Source organism: Mesocricetus auratus, unplaced genomic scaffold (genome assembly GCF_017639785.1).
Source record: "Mesocricetus auratus isolate SY011 unplaced genomic scaffold, BCM_Maur_2.0 Super-Scaffold_100025, whole genome shotgun sequence".
Taxonomy (NCBI): domain Eukaryota; kingdom Metazoa; phylum Chordata; class Mammalia; order Rodentia; family Cricetidae; genus Mesocricetus; species Mesocricetus auratus.
This window is the reverse complement of record NW_024429206.1, coordinates 18,079,564-18,098,014: the sequence shown is the minus strand read 5'-3', so window position 1 is coordinate 18,098,014 and position 18,451 is coordinate 18,079,564. Positions and strand designations below refer to the sequence as shown.

Here is an 18,451-nt window from a genome sequence, read left to right as displayed (position 1 = left end):
CAGCAGTCAGTCAGGGAGAATGCTGTTGGACTGACGGATGGGAAGCAACTCTAACAGATCTGCTTGATTTCGATCTTGGTGTTTCGAGGAAGGGTCTACCTATCTAGCCCAGGGTAGCCTTAAACTCAAGATGCTCCTGGCTCCACTTTCTTGAATGCTGGGATCACAGGTATGCACACTAGAATTTTGCGTGGCTTGGTCTGACAATGGGATGGCAAGTTCCCTGTCTTTGACCTTCCAGTCTCCAGCACTGAGAAATGAATGTCTATTTTCCAGCAATTCAATGGCAGGTGTTAGAAAAATGTAGCCTCCCCTGACCCTCTCCCGCTAATATACAGCACTAGGTGTTCCACTTTTTTTTTGTCTATAAATATTTCATCTTATTTTTCTCGTTTTTATTAGTTCTTTGAGAATTTTACACAATGTGTTTTGATCATGTCCACCCCTCTCCTCAATCCCTTGTATATCCATTCTCCCTTCTGTACCCACCCAACTTTGTGTCCTTAAAAAAAAAAAACAAAGCCAAGAACCCCAAACACATCGTGTACAATACATGCTACCCATATATAGTCTTGGATGTGTGGTCTCCTCTGGAGCATGCTCAAACCACTAGGGGGCGCACCATTGATGGAAAATGACCTTCCTTCTCCCAGCAGCTATCAGTTGCCAATGGCGCCTCAGCTAGCGGTGGGACTTTGTACCCACCCACCCTGCTCCGTTCCATGCTGGGATTTTAAGAAGTCTTCACCCTCACCATAGGAATAACACACCCATTTTATAGAATGTGTGACAGTTAACACTGGCTATCATTTGGCAGGATCTTGTGCCCAGAGACCAATCTTTGGGCATGTCCAACTAAGGAAGTCTCTAGATGTAGTTCACGGGACCTGTGGGTGGCAGCATCCCCTGAACTGCACAAAAAGGAGAAGGTGAGCTGAGCACCAGCATCCATCTCTCTCTGCTTCGAACCTGCGCGTATAACGTGACCACCTCACCCTGCCGCCACAGTTAAAGCTTCCCTCACCACCATGATTTCCCCACCACGATGGACTGCACCCACTGGGAGCCAGAATGCACCCTCCCTGAAGTTGGCTGCTGTGAGGTGTATTGTCCTAGCAATGAGTTAAGCAGCCAACACGGACAGGGGACCTAAAGAGTTAACAGTGACCATTCTAAGGCCAGAGAGGAACCAGGATCTCCTTCTGTCACTTCCTACCTGGCCCAGAAAAGACACAGCGTATGTCAGGAAAGTGGCAACAAAGGGAGGAGGTCTGAGGGTTGCACAGCAGCTCTTGTCACTGTTAACAGGAGCACAGACCAGCTCTTGGCCCTGGGGTCGTAACTGCCCCAGTCACACAAGCCCTTTTAGTGCTGGTCACTATTGCTGTGTCAAATGCCTGGAACTTCTGGAAGAATACATGTGTCCTTTGCATTAGAGCCCTCAACTTCCCAATGCGATGACTCTCTTCCTTCTCCAGTTTCCTCACGTGTGTGCCTATGGTGTGCGTTTATGTGTGTACGCATGCAGAGTTTGCTTTTGCACACGTGTGGTTGCGTGTGCACGTCAGGCCTATGGTTGAGGCCAAGAATCATCCTCCATCACTCCTCTACCTTACTCACTGAGGCAGGGTCTCTCAGATAAACTCAAGAGCTCACAGATATGGCTAGTCTTGTTAACCAGCTTTCTATGGCGGACCCCACCCCCGTTACCACCTTCCGAGGCTGGAATTACAGGTGGGTTGTCACGTCCATTCATCCAGCACGTACATGGGTTTCTAGGGGGATCCTAACTCTGGCCCTCACATTTGTATAGCAACCCCTTTAACTGCTGAGTCATCTCTTCTGTCCCCAACCACCCACTGACATCTTACTGGCCAGCCCTGGTAGACTACCTAGCTTCTGACCTCTCATTCAATTCCTGGAGATCTTCTAACTCCCAGGACCCATCATCTACCTTTAGACTCCATATTATTCGAGCCTCGCTCGTGGAAGGCACCCTCAACGGCTGCTCCTTTGTACTATGCTCTTGATGGCTTGGAACATAACAGTCAAGGATCAAAACTGATATCTCCCAGCCTGTCTTGCAGCAAGGTGTGGCTGTGGGCATGTTCTTCTCATGGGAAATGGTGGGTGCAAATTCCACGTCCCTTAAGCAGAAGAGGAGGCAGGCTTCCTGACTCTGCATGGTTAATCCCCACGGCTGGGGTTCTCGGTGGGGGTAGATCACTGTGGGTGGAGACAGAGCGTAGCTACACTTTGGGTGTCATGGAGGAGCAGAGTTGATGCAGTCAGAACACTTGCCACCTTTGCAGAGTACAGCTGCCATGGGAATACGGGCATTAGAATGAAAGAGAGCGAGGCTTGGCTCTCCGTCACTGAAACATCCCTTTCATCGGAGCTCACCTCCATCCACATAGTGAGTACCTTGGTCTCTGGCTGCCTGTCTGTGTGGGGAGTGCAAACACAGGACCTGCAGCCCGTGAAGGGCCAGGGTGACTTGCCTTTATCCTTACTTAAGCGCCGGTGCCTCTTCCCAAGGTAGAAAATTAAGGACATGATGGATGAGTTGTCTCTGCCGTTTAGCTGGCCTAATTTATACACTGCTGGTGAGAAAATGCTGCACTTGAGACAGAACAAGTGTGGAATAGTAAGGACCACTTATGAAGAATTAATGTGATACCGGGAACAGGAAGGAAAGAGTTATTCAGCTACCTGGGAAAGGCAGCGAATGGCTTTGCGGCATGACCTGTCACTCTGTCTTTGACAAGAGTGTGAGGTCTGGAGGACCAATTCAGAGCTATTAAAATACCCTCTCTGCAGGAAGCAGTGTCTCCCCACACTGCTTTTGTTATCCCATTTGAATGTATTGTTAGCTTCTCTTCTGAGCAAGAACTCAGAGCATTTACCACCTTAGGGGAGCCTGGGGATCACTTTAGAAGTCTTGGCATTGGGTGACAGGGCCAGGGTGTATGGTGATTAAGTGCCTGGGGACCCTGACTGCTGGTGACTAGACTCTGAGGGGTATAGAGACCAGAAGGCCATATACATAGCCAGTCTTTATGTTGGCTTGTTGCCACGTCTAAGTGGCTCCCATGTCATCTTCATCTCCCAATCTATTCGCTAGACATTTTGCCTGTAAGATTTTGTACAAAAACATGACGGTGGCACTACACTGCTGATGAAGTTTTAAAGATTTCATGCTAGAATGGGGACAAGTATCCCCATAGTGAAGCACTTCCCTCCCCTGCCTCTGCCTGGCCAACCCTGGTCTTTGGTTGCTGTTGCTATGCTGGATCAAGTCAACAGAGAAACCTCTGTAATGGATACTGAGTGCTAGAGCACAGGACGCCCCCTACTGGTCCCTGAGTGCATGACAGCCGAAACGCAGCTGCAGAGGATTTGTAGCACGGAATAGAGCCTCTTTAATTCACACCACTTTAAACGAGGCCTTGCTTGCAAGCAATTGACCCGCATTTAAGTAATATGCTCCTCCGTGGGACTTAATAACACACACCATTTCTCTAGTGGACTTGCTTATCCAATCACTTTCTAACTTTCTGAAGACCAATCAATGTCATGAGGGTTGGTGTGCATGCCTGTCATATGAGCTTCGATATCTGTAGACACTAGATCATTATTTGATAAATGAATTCAGATATAACGATTCTGGCCTCACTTTGAGATTCTCGTATAAAGCTAGTGTCATATGAAGGCACCTTTCTATGAGGATCTAACACACCCAAAATTGACACAAGGAGACTTCTTATGATCCGAGGTTTCGGGGCACAGCTGTATCCTTGCAGGCTCCTGAGTCCCATGGGATGAGAAATAAGGATGACAGAGGCCCTTACATCCTGTAACCAGCAAGTTTCAAGGTTGGCAGAGCTGTACAGCCTCGGCCAACTTAAATAACATTACAACAACACGTCTGAGTGTCCCACAGAGTCCATTGGCTCCATAAATTCCTGACTGAAGGCTGGGGTGATGGCGCAGTCAATAAAGCACTTTGTGTACAAGAGCGGGGGACCCGAGTCAACCCACCCAGAACCCACGTGAAACAAAACAGAACAGGGCTCAGCAGTGTGCTCTTGGAATCTTGGTCCTGGAGAAGCAGAGACAAAACAAAAATCTAGATCTGAGCAGCTACTGAAACTCTACGGGGGGGGAGTTAAGGACCACCTGGGGACCGGAAGCCTGTTCTGTGCAAGTCTGATGGGGGCAGGTGGCCTACATTGGGAGACTCTGAAACTTTAAGGAGGCAGAGCTTAGGTAGGTTACTAGGGATAGGTCCTTGAGGGAAAAAAGCCCAGCTCCATCTCTGCTCTCAAGCTTCGCTTCCTGTCTGTCGTGACATGAGGTGCCTTGACCACAAGCACATACCAAGAACTCAGGCTCGCCTTCTCTGTCATATTGGACTCAAACCTTCTGAGGTCAAGAACCCAAGGAGCTTTTTCCTCTCTTTGTTTGGTTCTGTCAGACACTGTGGTCACTGTGACATGACAGCAGCACATGGTCTCAGGAGAGGACCTCCCCTGGGGTCCCAGGTGAGCTGGTCTCTAATGGGAAATCAACCAGTTCTGAAAGGCTCTGCACACCAGAGCCTGAACACAGACTCCCTCAGCCCATCCCTAAAATTCATTATAGATGACCACTTGATAACTCGACACAGGTCAGCTCAGGGCAGATGCTGAGAGACACCAGCTTAATACCTTGTTGGTGTTCACAGTGAACCACTTTCCAGGCTGAGACATGGATGGAGAGAATAAATGTTCTACGCTAGCCATGCAACTGGCTTAAGAAGTCAGATGGGCAAAGCAACTAACTTCTAGAGGTAACTCTGGGTCCTTGGTATAAGAAGTCTGACCAACCAACTAGCATCTTCTTGGAGGAATAGGAGAATTACTTAGGATAAGATGAAGGTGCCAAGCCATTAATATCAGCGTGAGTTTGGCAAGCATGTAACCCCTCTGAAGTCATTTCTTCCTTTACAAAGCTCAGGGTTCCTCCCTGGCATCTGTGCATAATGTACAGCTGAACTTCCTCCCAGCATTGAGGCCTCAGGGTGATTGGACTGCCTAGATGTGGGCTTAAGGTTCTTTTATAGACAGCCCAGCTTCAAAAGTCATATGGTGTCACTTCTATTGAGGAATATTAGCCAATCAGAGGCCTATCAAGTTCCAATGGGAGGGGGCCAGATACGGTCTCCCAGTAAGGAGTGAGAAGAAAGGTCCATGACCTGATGACAAGGAGAGTATCAACTTCACAAAACTTCAGCCAATCCATGACCTCACTGAGGATGCTGAGGATGGTAGATTTGCTCTTCCAGCCCCTACTCCCAAGTACTGAGATTATGGGCATGCACCGTAATGCCCTGTTTATATGTAGTACATGCTAGGCCAGCTCTCAACCTACTCTGTCACACCTTCAAGCCTGTCACTCAAAAGCAGGCTATGCTAACACTCTATATGCACAGGCAGCAGTGATCATGTCTCAGGCTTCCCACACTGTGAGGTCCACAGGCGCCAGGTCATGAGCACAGGCTTCAGCCCCCAGTATTTCTGCAGACATACCCAATTTAATCGGGGGAAACTCATTTCCTTTACCTTGACCAGACAATGAGTCACAGGGTTTGCACAGCACCAACCTTTGAGGAATCCCTGTGGTCCCTTCAGACATCAGACATCGGTCTGAGATGCGGATGGGCCCTCCAGAAACTATGGCTCTTTGATGGCATGTCTTCTACTTCTCCCAGCTCCCACACACAGCTGTCTCTAGCAAATCCTCTTAAGAGATTTACTCTCTACAAAGGACAGGGGGCACCTTAATGTCCTCCACCATGCTAGCCTTCCACTCTGCCCCAACCCTCCCCAGAGTTCAGGAAGATGGTGGTCCAGCGTATGCTTCAAGTAGGAGGGAAGCTTACACCAAAAATTACACAGCTTGTACATCCAGATGAGCACCTGCTTTGAAGGTCCACACGAGCCTGCTATGTATACGTGGGAGTGGCGGGGGTGGGGGGACACACACTTCTTTCTTTGAGAGCCCAAGATGTACTCATATGCCACTGAGACAGAGATCTACTCACATGCCACTGAGACGGAGATCTTAATGTGTGGTTGTTTGTTTCTGAGAGAGGACATAGCATGGGCAATTTCCCTCAGGAGAAAACAGATTATCTTACTACATCATCCCCTAAGCTGTTGTTTCCAGTAAGCAGCCCTGAGCTCACTCATACTCCAGCATCCTTCAACACCCCCCCCCAAAAAATAACCCCCTACATCTAGCTCTAAGGCAGGCAATTGAGAAACCTTAAATGAACGCTAATGGGTATTTTACTTACCATTTTCGACGATTTTTGCTTTCTGAAAAGTCCTCCTCGTTTATTACCTGCCTGATTTAAATCATTCCCCTGCAGCATGTAGTCCCTGAAGCTTTATGCTCTTCAGTTAAGGGGATGGGGGTGCCAGCAGCAGCCTGCTGGTGGAGGAAGAGGGGAGAATGACACCGGCTTCATGTTGTGTTCCATGGAGGCACACGGACCTCAGAAGGTCTACCCCCAAGATCACCAGAGAACCTAGCTGACCTGCCACTCAACACAAGGAGGAGCCTGCTCCAGGAGTGGTCCCCGTGCCACTGGTATGTTAGTGAAGCTGTATGTGGCTGGGGAAGAGGGAGCAGAGACCACACACTTACATTGTGAAGGGATGTCTGTACGATCCTGTTTAGGAGGTATCCTATGGCGAAAAATGAACGTGGCTCAGCCTTTGAAGCAGCTGGCCTCATTTTCTAAGTCCCTTGCTTTAGAAAGAGGAAGGAGTCTTGTTCCAGGACAACTTTTCAGGCAGTCTCCCTACCTGGAAGTTACAGATAATCAACTTCCTGGAGAAAACGGGCTCTATTGTGGCAGGAGCCTGGCTGGCTGCTTTCGCGCAGGGTTTACTGACTGCAGAACTGGCTTCCTGAACAATGAGCCTTTTGTTGAACAGGCGCAGTGGTTTTAAAACTGTGAGCTGCTGGGTGTGCTGGTGCTTACCTGTAATCCCAGCTCTCAAGAGGACAAAGAAGAGTTTAGGGCCAGCGTGAGACACCCAGAGACTCCAGGCCAGCCTTATAGTATGGCAGATTTGGTATGACAATGTGCGTTTTCAACTGCTCTAGAAAATTCTGGTGCTCTGGTCACACGGGGCATCATGCATTCCCACCTGGGAGGCCCTAGAAACTGAAGGGTCACACTGTTTAGGCACACACAGCCGGTCTCCCTCTGCAATGTGCCCAGAGTGGGAACAGGTATAAAATCTACCCACCTCCCAGCAGGACACTGGCCCCTGTCTATGGTTCTGAAGTTCCAAGGGCATGCTTCCCAGGGCCTGACCCCCTAGCTCTGCAGGTTAGATTTTCATGACAGCAGCCGTGGGGCATACTTCAAATGCGCCCATTTCCAAAAGGGGGTGGCCATCCCTGATGAAGAAGGAACCCTACAGATGAAAGTGTGTCCCTTTGGATTCTCTGGGAACAAGTCCTGAACATCCACATCACGGCAACATATTCTCAACTCCCAGCCTCTTCCTTCAGCCTTATTCCATGCGGAATTGGTCACCAGGCTTGGGCTTTGCCTTCCCAAGTTCATTCATATTCATATTGTCTCTGTCTCTTTCTGTCTCAGCAAACAGCAAACAGATGGCCTTAATGCTGCTAGCACTAGCAAATTGGACTGCAACACAATTTTTAAACTTTATGATTCTTTTTAATAAAGGAGTCACTTTAAGATTTATTTATTTATTTATTTTGTTTTTCAAGACAGGGTTTCTCTGTGAAACAGCTCTGGCTGTCCTGGAATTCATTTTGTAGACCAGGCTGACCTCAAACTCAGAGATCCACCTGCCTCTGCTTCCAGAGTACTGGGATTAAAGGTGTGCACCACCACTGCCAAGCTAAGAGATATTTATTTTTTAAATTATGTGTATACGTGTGTTGTTATGTGCAGGTATATGCATTGTGTGTGTGTGTGTGTGTGTGTGTGTGTGTGTGGTGTGTTCAGGAAACCACGGAGGCCAGAAAAGGGAGTCAGATCCCCTAGAACTGGAGCTACAGGCAGTTGTGAGTTGCCATGGGGATGCTGGGAATCAAACCCTGATTCCCTGCAAGAGAAGCAAGCACTTTCAACCACCAAGCCATCTCTCCAGCCCTGGTTTTTATATTTGCATCTGCTCCTTTTTAATTATGCAGCTGAGGCATCCCCTTCTCCAGCCACTTGCACACATTACAGCTATTTTTGAAAGAAAACACTTTCAGTCACTTACTTGTACATTCCATCTAAACACCTTCAGTCTTGAGTTACGTGTCTGATCATGTGACTTTGATAGCGGAGGCTGTCGGAAAGATTTAGTGAAACAATGTGCACATTTTGTAAAACGCCAGACCCCAGGGACTACATGGGGGCCCGTCCTGCATGCTGCTGAACACCAAGAAATACACAGAGTATTTGCGTTACTGCAGTGTGGGCGTTTAAGGCAGCAGTGTGCTTGCTTGGGAGACAGCTTTTAACAGTAATGCTTTAACAGCTGAGCCTTGAAAGGAAACTTCAAGTGCAGAAGTTAGCTGCATTATGTCAAGGTCAGGGTTCCTGCAGCTGGTTTTTGTGACCCGCAACATCTGCCAGCTGGGGCATGACCTCAGGGGTTACATCTTCCAGCAACTGAACCCCATTCACTTCAAGGAATGCCCACCAGTTCAAGAACAACCTTCTGCTTGGGCATTTCCCCTGAAGAATAGACTTATAAGGCAAGGCTTAGGGAATGCTGGACTTTTCAGGTGAAAACCCCACATAGGAGTCCTGGGGAGCTAACTTCCTTCTCTCTTTCTGCCACCTGGAGGTCATTCTTCCAGGTCAGAGAAAATCACTTGCCTAATTGATCCCTAGCTGCTTAGGCAGGACTGTCCTGGACACAGATCTGAACAAGATGTAGAAAATGAAAGGGAGACCAAAGGTAAATGCAGGGTGTTTCTGAAGGAAGGAACGCAGAGAGCTCTAGGAAAGTGAGTTCTGATTCACATCCACTGCTGTCTGTTCACCCCCACTCTTTCCCAAGCCACGCAGAGGCCTCTGCCTCATGCCTGACTCACTTAGAGTCATGCAGCTCTGATGGGGAAAGATTTGGACCCAGTGTTAATTGCCGTGCTGGCCTCACACTCGAAGTATGAAAGATTCTCTCACAGGTTGCTAGTTGACTTTGTTTGAGGGCAGAGATGTTCAGGATGCTTTTAAAAAAAGGAAAGGGGAGGAGCCAAAAAGTAAATAGAATGACTCAGGTACAAATTATCTTCCTGGGTTGGAGGATTCCGGCAAATGTCTTTGAGTCCTTGAATCCACAGTTCTTCTGGGGTGGGGGAGGTTTTGGGCAAGGGGAGACAGTGTTTCATATTGTCTTTGTGAGTTTTCTTTGCCAACTCTCCATCTGAGAGGTGGTCACTTCCCCCAGAGGAGGCAGTAGAGGGCTCTTCTGATCCTGAGTCCCAGGCTGGGTTTGCCAGAAGCAAATGCTGGGATGGGGAATCATTTAAACGAGATGAATTAAGGAAGGATTTTTATTTTCTCTCCAGGAGAAAATGGGAACAAGAGAGAAGAAAATGGCCCCAACAAAAAGGTCAAGCAAGAGCTGGTTTTTTAAAGTCCTGGCTTTCAGCCTACTCCTATGGTGAGCTTGCTCTGGTGTCCTGCAATGTTTGGTATTGTCCAAGTATGGAGCAAGTACCTTTTCCCATTGAACCCTCTCATTGGATCCATCATTATTATTATTATTATTTGCATGAGTCTCCTACTGGTATGTTGGCTCCCCAATTAGTCTAGGTTGACTGACCAGGAAGCACTGGGATTATAGGTGAAGGCCACCGTGCCCAAGACGTCACACTTACACAGCAGGCACTCTGCTGATGGCCCCCTCCATAGCCCCAGCAAATCCTCCTCTATGAGCCAGAACTCTGGGATGTGACTGAGATCTAGAAACACAGCTGCAGCTTCCATGGCTCCAATGGGCAGCTCTCCTAATTGCTGACACTCACGGGGGACATCGCAAGAGCCAAAGGCAAAGGCGCAAAGCACTCTCAGCTCCCCCTAACTGCCACCACCAGCCAGCATCCCACTGAGAGGCTCCTGCAGGCAGCCACAAATCACAAAGATGGGGGGATTCCGTGCCAACAGGATCCTCAGATAATTGACTGAGTTTGTCCTTGAAGCAAGAATACTTGGTACACATGTCCCGACGAGGGCTGTCTGCTTCTGCTGCTGGGCTGGCCAGGGAGGCCAGCTCCTGCATGCTCAGGGAAGCATTAGCTATAGTGGACCCTTTTCCTGTCAGGCTTCCTCAGAGGTCCAGGAAGCTTCCCTGGTGGGGACTGTGGATGCTGAAGCAGCTGACCTGAGTGCACACCCTGATCCAGGTGTCCCCTTCCAGTGACTCAGGATTGTAGGGGTGCTGCAGGCTCTTCACTGCAGGAAGTAAGTTCACATGCAAATCTCTGTGAATGGTAACTGTGCTACCTTGAACTTCACAGGTGGGGTATAACCAACAGTTTTGAGCAGGGTTGAAGGGGGTGGGGGAGTTTAATCTGGATTGTTTAGTGGGGGTCTGATGACATCATAAAATGCTTAGAGGTCAAAGTAGGAGGCAGGAGACTTGGAGATATGTGTATTGAACAAGGTTTCCTGAAGCTCAGAAAAGGGATGATTGGCTGAGACTCGGGTCACCCACAAGCTAGGAAACGGGATGGCAGGCTCCAGAAGACAAGGGGAGGGATTGACCCTGCAGCCCTGCTGACATGTGTATTCTGAGCTCAGGAACTTTCAGATGATAAACTTTCATCATTTTAAGGCATCGCACCTGTGGTGACTTTTTACAGCCACAGGGAACCAACACAAAGAGCCAGGGCAATGGAGAGGCAGAATGGATGACAGATGCCACACATTCCCGTGTCCCAAAAGGCTTGTCCATAGGCTGATCTGATGGGGGAATTCTCTTCTCAGATGACCCTGACCTTGGCCTAGGTCAAGCTGACAAAAGTCTAACCAGGACAAGCGTCTATGAACAGAGACAAGGACCCTTTCCTGTATGACCCTCTTTCATGTGGTGCTTTAGACCCTGGATGACACTCGGACGGTGCCTGCCTTGAGACCCGGAGCAGAAGACTCTGGTAGACTATGCGGATACTCAGAGACTATCAGGGTATGAAGCTGGTGTGTGTGTGTGTGTGGGGTGACTCCACACAAGAGTCTAAGACTGATCCCTAGGAGTCGTGGAAAAAGGTGAGCATGGTAGCGTGTGCTTGCAATCCCAGTACTGAGGATAAAGACACAGAATTATCCCTGGGGCTGGCTTTCCAGTCAGCTACTTGGCCGGTGAGAAGCCATGTCTCCAACAATGTGGATGGTTACCCAAGGAACAATAACCAATCATCTTCTGTCTTAGGCATATTATTTTAGGGTCCAAGCCCTTGGATGATTTCTTTGTACAGGGTTAGACAAATCTAATGCCTTGTGTGAACTGCAGGGAGCTGTCTCAAGAGCTCTACACCCTTTGGGTACATGATATCAGGTATGGCTCTCACTCAATGTCACCCACCCAGCATGGAGTGGAGAGCCCTGTAGGGCTTTCTGAGGGTCCAAGTGAGAAATGGGTGTGATAAGGGGCACATCAATGTTGCATGGATGGTGAGGCTCTCCCATGGCTGGTGGCTGTTTCATGGAGTGTGCAGGCCCTTGCTGTGTAAATACTGTCCCTGTGGCTGACTGGCAGCTATTGAGGCTGTCACAATAGGGAATGAGCATTTGAGCACACTGATGATATTGGTCCTTCCATAGCAAGGGCGGTGAGGGGAGGAAATCACTTTCTCAGATGTCACTTAGGGAAACTGAGGAGTCAGGCATAGCCAGGTTCCCTCCACCACACCCACCTGCGTGTGACCACCCTGAGTCTAGCTGGTGGCAGCGCACCTTCTAGAATCTAAAGCGAAGCTGTCTTGAGAATGGTGCATAGCATTCTGCCAAAACCTTCCAGAGTGGGGCTGGGGAGATCAATCAGCTTCTAGAAGCACTGGCTGCTCTTGCAGAGGACCTGACACAGATGATGGCTCCCAAACACCTGTAACTACAGTTCCAGGGGCTCCAAGATGCTTTTTCTGGCCTCTGTGGGCACCAGACAGAGATGTGGTGCACAGGCACATGCCCCCATCCATAACTTAAAAAAATAATTTCAAACAAAATCCTCTCGAAAGCTATGCACTCTCCTCCCAGGAACACACCAGCCTTCAACTCGTGTTCTCAGAAGCCCCAGAACACATAGATAGGCCTGACTACATGGCTCTTCAAATATCTCACCTGCCTTCCAAGGATTCTCAATCTGTGTCAGATGCAACGAACTATTTACATGTGTAAGCTCACTATCTGTTAATTAACACGCCCGCTTTCATTTCCTTAACTGTCTGTGGTAATTAGATTTTACATGAAACCAGCTGGGAAGGCTTAAATTTGTCTTCTGACCTCCCCCATAACTAATGACCCAGGCACACATTTCTTTCTGGCCATGTTTTTTGCAAGGTCAAAGACTGAGCCCCTGAGATGTGCTCAAAAAGTCTTCCAGGGGTCACCATGGGGATGGCTGGGGCAGAAGCCAGGAGCTATTCAGCATGGCAGCTGTCTGTCATGGTTGGGTGTTAAAGGAGGGGCCTGCAGAGGGTTCCTGGACCCAAGAATAGGGCACCCATAAACATTGTGGAGAAGTTTTGTTTAATGGCAGCATTTTAAGGGTCAATTAAGACATGCCCATAACTTTATGTTTTGTCTTTTTTTTATTGATTTATTTTTTACATTCCAGTCCCAGTTCCCCCTCCCTCCTCTCCTCCTGCTCCCCTCCTCCCCTCCTCCTTTAATCTGCTCCATGGAGAGGGTAAGACCTCCCCAAAGCAGTCTAAGTCTATCCCATTATCTAGTTGAGGCAGGACCAAGGCATCTCTCCACCCCCACACCTCTGTGTCTAGGCTGATGCCCTATAACTTAACCTTTCTTTCCTAAATCTAAATTCCTTCAGGAAAGCACACGAGACAAGAAGTTGACAAGGGGAACACACTTCTAACACAAAAACAAAAACAAAAACAAAAAAAAAACCCCAACAAAATGGCTGCAGCCTACAAGGAAATATCACACGGTACTCTACTCACGATTAACACTTGCCATTCAAAAATTAAAGTTCAGATACTGGAGATGCCAGCTGCAATGAAGTCTGATACCATCGACCAATGGACAGCTCATAGGAACCTGTCAACTCTTGTGGCTGCGTTTCACCCACCTGAGCAAAAACTGAATGTGTCAGAGAAACAGCTGGGATGCCAAATTTAGAAGGGTTTTCAATTTTTAATAAAGGAATTCTATGTCACCCAGGTTGGCAAAGTAATTCTTTTGTTAAGCAACTGCATGCAAGCCAGCACAGGAGAACCAAACTCTATTCGAGCTAGGACGCGCACACACTAATCAGCCTGAATGTCTCTTAAAGAGATATTTGAGCCCATACTGAATACCATCAGCCTCTCTATTATTGCAAGCAAACCATGTGCCTTACAGACTGAAAACCATTTGCATCAAGTATCTAATGTGCTCCGAGAATACTTGGCCACACCCAATAGCCTTCCCTTTCTGTCCCTCCCATTTCTTCTTACCCTAGAGATGAACAGAAAACCATTCTTCAAGACACAGCTTTTACAATGACTTAAAACTCTTCCACCAGCAATCACTAAGACAGGGTCAAACACAATATGCATTATGAGGTGGAGGGTGCATTGTGCTGGTTAAGTTCTGGTCAACTTGACACAAACTAGAGTTGCCTGGGAAGACAGAACCTCAGTTGAGAGGTTGCCTACGCTAGACTATCTGTGGGAGCATTTTCTTGATTAGAGACTGATGTGGGAGGTACCAGTCTAGTGTGGGTGGTGCCAAGGTAGTTCTGCATGCTATAAGGAAGCAGGACGAGCAAGCCATGGGGAGCAAGCCAGTAAGTAGCACCCTCCATGGCTTCTGCTTCAGGTCCTGCCTCTAGGTTCCTGTCCTGACTTCTGTCAGGGATGGAGTGTCACCTGGAAGCCAAATAAATACTCTTCTTCCTTGGGTTGCTTTTGGTCATGCATCACAATAACAGAAACTCAAGCTAGAAAAGCCACTTCAATTTTCTGTTTTCCATGGGTACCAGAGAGAAATTTTTGTGGAAGGAAGCTCACTGCTCAGCATTATCTGGGACAGTGTTTCTCAACCTTCCTAATGCTGTGATCATTTAACACAGTTCTTCATGTTGTGGTGACCCCCAACCATAAAATTATTTTTGTTGCTACTTCATAACTAATCTTGCTACTGTTATGAGTCATAATATAAATATCTGCATTTTCAATAGTCTTAGGTGACTCTCATGGAAAGGTGGTTTGACTCCCAAGGAGGTCATGACACACAGGTTGAGAACCAGTGATCTAGGAAACTCAAACCTGAAAATAACCTTGATTATCAAAAGCACAGTATGCTTACCTGCATTAAGTTAAAGGTTCATGATGGAATACTATGTAGCCATTAATATTATTTTTAAGAAGGACTTAAAGTCAAAATGAAATGTCTCCTATATAAATAAAAAAAAACTTAAAACTCCAAGTGGATATTATGACCTAAACTCCTAAGACAAATGACTTACTCTGGATATTCTGTACATGGAGATTGTGTATATGAGACCCTGGAAGGAGACAAGGCTACAACTTAGCAGCAGGTAACGGGATACCTGAGTTTTGTTTTCCAAAACAGCAGGTGCGCTGTTCTCACGGCCATAGAACAACCGTATTCAGGGGTCGCCCAGGGTCTGTGGAGCGCCTTACCCAGCCTACTCATAACATCAGTTTATCTCTCCTTCCTTCTGTTCCTTCTCACCAGTGACTAAATCTACTCTGGGTGCAGGAATGACCATTTTGTCACAGCATCTTCTGATAACTCACAGAAACGAGTTCAGGTGACAAAGTGGGGGTGATGTCCTTTCTGTCCCAACGCGCAAAGAGCAAGAGGCTGGAACCTACACGTGCTGACACGCACGGTTGGCCAATTGGTACTCCAGTGGGCATTGGGTCCTGGGCTTATCATCTGGGCCAGCAGAGGTCAAGATGAAGCCAGACAAAACAAGATGCAAAAATCGGTGTGCCCGGGAGGGGCTACTCACCTATGTCGTGCCCCAGGGCCCAGGCGCTGGCAGGCCACAGTGGTGGTGGTATGCTTCCCTCCATTTTCCACCTCCTGTCTCACATTCCACTGCCGAGGCTCGCTGGTCTGTGCGGTCAGGATATTCACCCCCTTCTTCACCTTGGCTCTGTGGATGGAGTGGGTGAGAAAGGGTCACAGGGTCAGACTTGAGCTTTTAGAGGTGTTGGGCCCCACTCAGCTGCCGCCATCAGTGTGCACGGGGCAGTGGCCCTTGTGGGACCACACACGTGGAGGCGGAAGGGAAGCCCCCTCTCCCAAGGTAAGGGAATCATGGAACTTGCTGGAACATCCTAGGACAGTCCCTCAACCACACAAGAAAGTTTTACATGATCTTAGCGTGTAGACCTACCATGAAGGTAAAAAAAAATCATTTACTGGGGATATGTTTGTGTGTGGGTAAGTAATCATGAGTGTAGTGCCCATGGAGGCCAGAAGAGGACATCAGAGTCCCTGGAACTGGAGTTATAGGTGCTTGTGAGCCACCATGTGGATGCTGGAAACTGAACCCAGGTCTTCTGCAAGAGCAGACAGCGCTCTTAACCACCCAGCCATGTCTCCAGCCACCAAGCACAGAGTTAAACACTTGGGTAAGAAGTGAAACAAAGTGAATGAAGACATAGGAGGGAATAACTCAGAAAGAGACACTGGGATTTAAGATGTGAATAACAGAGACAGGGAGATGGGGGGAAAACCCAGGAGGATTGCTCATGAATTAGCTCACAAAACTTCTAAAAGAGCATGCATTTCAGACCGGAAGAGACTAAGAGACTATATGTACAACAGACAACAACAAGTCACATGATCAGAACATGTTCAAATACAAGGAACACAGCGGGGAGCTATAGAGGGCAAGGTTGTCCTATCAAGCTTTAACTGTCAACTGGAAACATCCTGGAGTCATCCAGGAGCCTCAACTGAGAAATTTGGATGATCCCATCGACCTGGGGAACATCTGGGGAGACTATACCTATTAATTGGTGTAAGAGAGTCCAGCCCACCAAATTATATATGAAAGGTAGCTGAGCATGAGCCTGTCAGCCCATAGCCAGCATCTCCCATGGTTCCCAATAGCTTCGTCTGTGAAGTGAGCACCTTGGTTGGGAGTAATGCTGTGTGGAGTGGTAGGCTGGACTGCCACAAGTTCCTGCCTGGAGTTCCTTCCATGGTGGACTATGACTTGGGATTGCAAGTCACATAACCTCCCCCGACCCCCAAAGTTGCTTTTAGTCAGAGCATTTTGTCACAGATACAGAAGTGAAACTAAGGACAAGAGTCAAGCAGCAGAGTGGAAGGGATTGGTCCATGGCAGCCTCGTGGAAGTGACTGGAATAGTCTAAGCAGAAGGGACTTCCAACCTGAGCTCTGTGTCCAGCCTAATTATAGATTCAGTGTCTCTACACATTAGAGCCTTCAAAACATGTACTCTTTATGTTCATGATTGGGAAACCACACAGGAAGTGCTCCATCCAGCCAGGGAGGAAGTCGTGGGACACAGGAAACAAGGTCCAGACTTCAATAGAGAGACAGGTACCCACCCGCTGCACAGAGCAGGGAGAGCCTAGCAACAATACGGTGACTTCTCATAGAAATCAGAACAAATGTCTAGTCACTGCAGACAGGGTACCCAAGATAGACAAAGAAAAGATCCCTTGCTAGTCTGACTTCATGAACCCATGAGTTTATTGGGGTGATTGACCAGAGCATGCATGATTCAAAGGCACCTACAATCACCACCCCCAGCCCCCAGAGTGTGTGAGGACTCATGAAAGGTGCACACCTTGTAAGAGGCTCCACTGAAGAGTCTGTCCTCCTCAAACGTTGTTGCTACTTTGTGAACCTGGGGACCAGCTTTATGCATCTTCTAACTTTCCAGCTTCCCAAGCCAAACCTTCACCACAGAGGAAGGAACAGCCAGAGAATGGAATTCCTAACATCTGTGATCTGAATGAATATGTCATGAGATCTGAATGAATATGTCATGAGATCTGACCAGCTGGAGGAGAGTTTGGGAATGAGTGAGAACCAAACACACAGGAAATCAAGAAAAACAATACAACTCAGGGCTGGAGAGATGGTGTGGTAGCTAAGAGCACGGGATGCTCTAGTAGAGGACCCAAGATGATTTTCTGACCCATGTGGTAGCTCGAAACTGCTTGTAACTCTAGTTCCAGGGGATCCAACAGGCACACACACACACACACACACACACACACACACACACACACTTGAAGTTTTATATTAAAGTGATCTTTTAAGCACACTCAGTACAAGGAGATGAGGATGCATTTGGCGAGCAATATTTAAAGATAAACTATCAAAGGGCGGTCCCATTCTTCCAAGCAGAGAAACTGACACTCTTGGGGGTTCATGGCCCTGGCACTTCTCTCTGCCGCTGGGAAGCAAGGCTTCATGCTGGAAATGGGCTATGGGTGCATTTGGAGCTGTCTTGTGATTCTAGATTTCAGCAAATCCTCACCACCCCATCCACTGGAGCTCACACGGACTGGAGAAGCCTGGCGGTCTGGGTGGTGGGTGGCTTCCTGTCTGAGAGAGCTGAGGAGCTAGCCACTGAGGTAGGGAAGGCCAAGAGCTGCAAGGGCTTCTAATGCACACAGATCACTTTCTTGGGTGAGAACGATGGGTGTTTACATCTATTCCACAGACTGAGCAGGGGAGAAAGCAGCTTGAATCCAGGGACTGGAAATTTTGCAAGTGGAGGCAGCACTTAAGATGGTGAAATGAGACACTCATCCTTGGAGATGCCCGGTTTGAGGTAAGGAGTGGAGGCGAGGTGGCCAGACAGAGGACGGCTTCCCCAACAAGGGTGTGTAGACTGGAGCCACAGTGGACTGGGGTAAGGAGCTTGGCTCCAATCAGCGGCATGTGTTTCTCTTACATCATCTGCCCCTAACACAGGTTATGTCCTGATTCCATGTGCCCAGAATTGTGGGACTGCTGTTGCTGGCCACTGGGGTTCAGAGATACCACTTATTATTTACAATGCCTGTGCTGAGCTCAGTGCTTCTCGGCACAGGCTGGGTGCTGGGATGCCTCCTGACCCCATCCAGGCGTGGGCCTCACCTTGGTGGCGCATGCAGCCTCACTGCAGGTACCTACGCAGGGCTCACACATCCATCCTGCATGTTCACAGCCAGCGATCTCGCTCAGCTCTTGCTGGTT

At 48.3% G+C, this 18,451-nt stretch overlaps 1 protein-coding gene across 2 annotated transcripts in view; it reads right to left on the bottom strand.

The window, feature by feature from the left end:
* The window catches only part of Tmem132c (transmembrane protein 132C), a 288,371-nt gene that overhangs the window by 81,532 nt on the left and 188,388 nt on the right, over positions 1-18,451 (bottom strand). For both annotated transcript variants that reach the window (XM_005080598.4, XM_013120888.3), the window contains exon 3: positions 15,231-15,377. In XM_005080598.4, the coding sequence (XP_005080655.1) occupies positions 15,231-15,377 (147 nt within the window). The remainder of the gene's footprint in view (positions 1-15,230; positions 15,378-18,451) is intronic.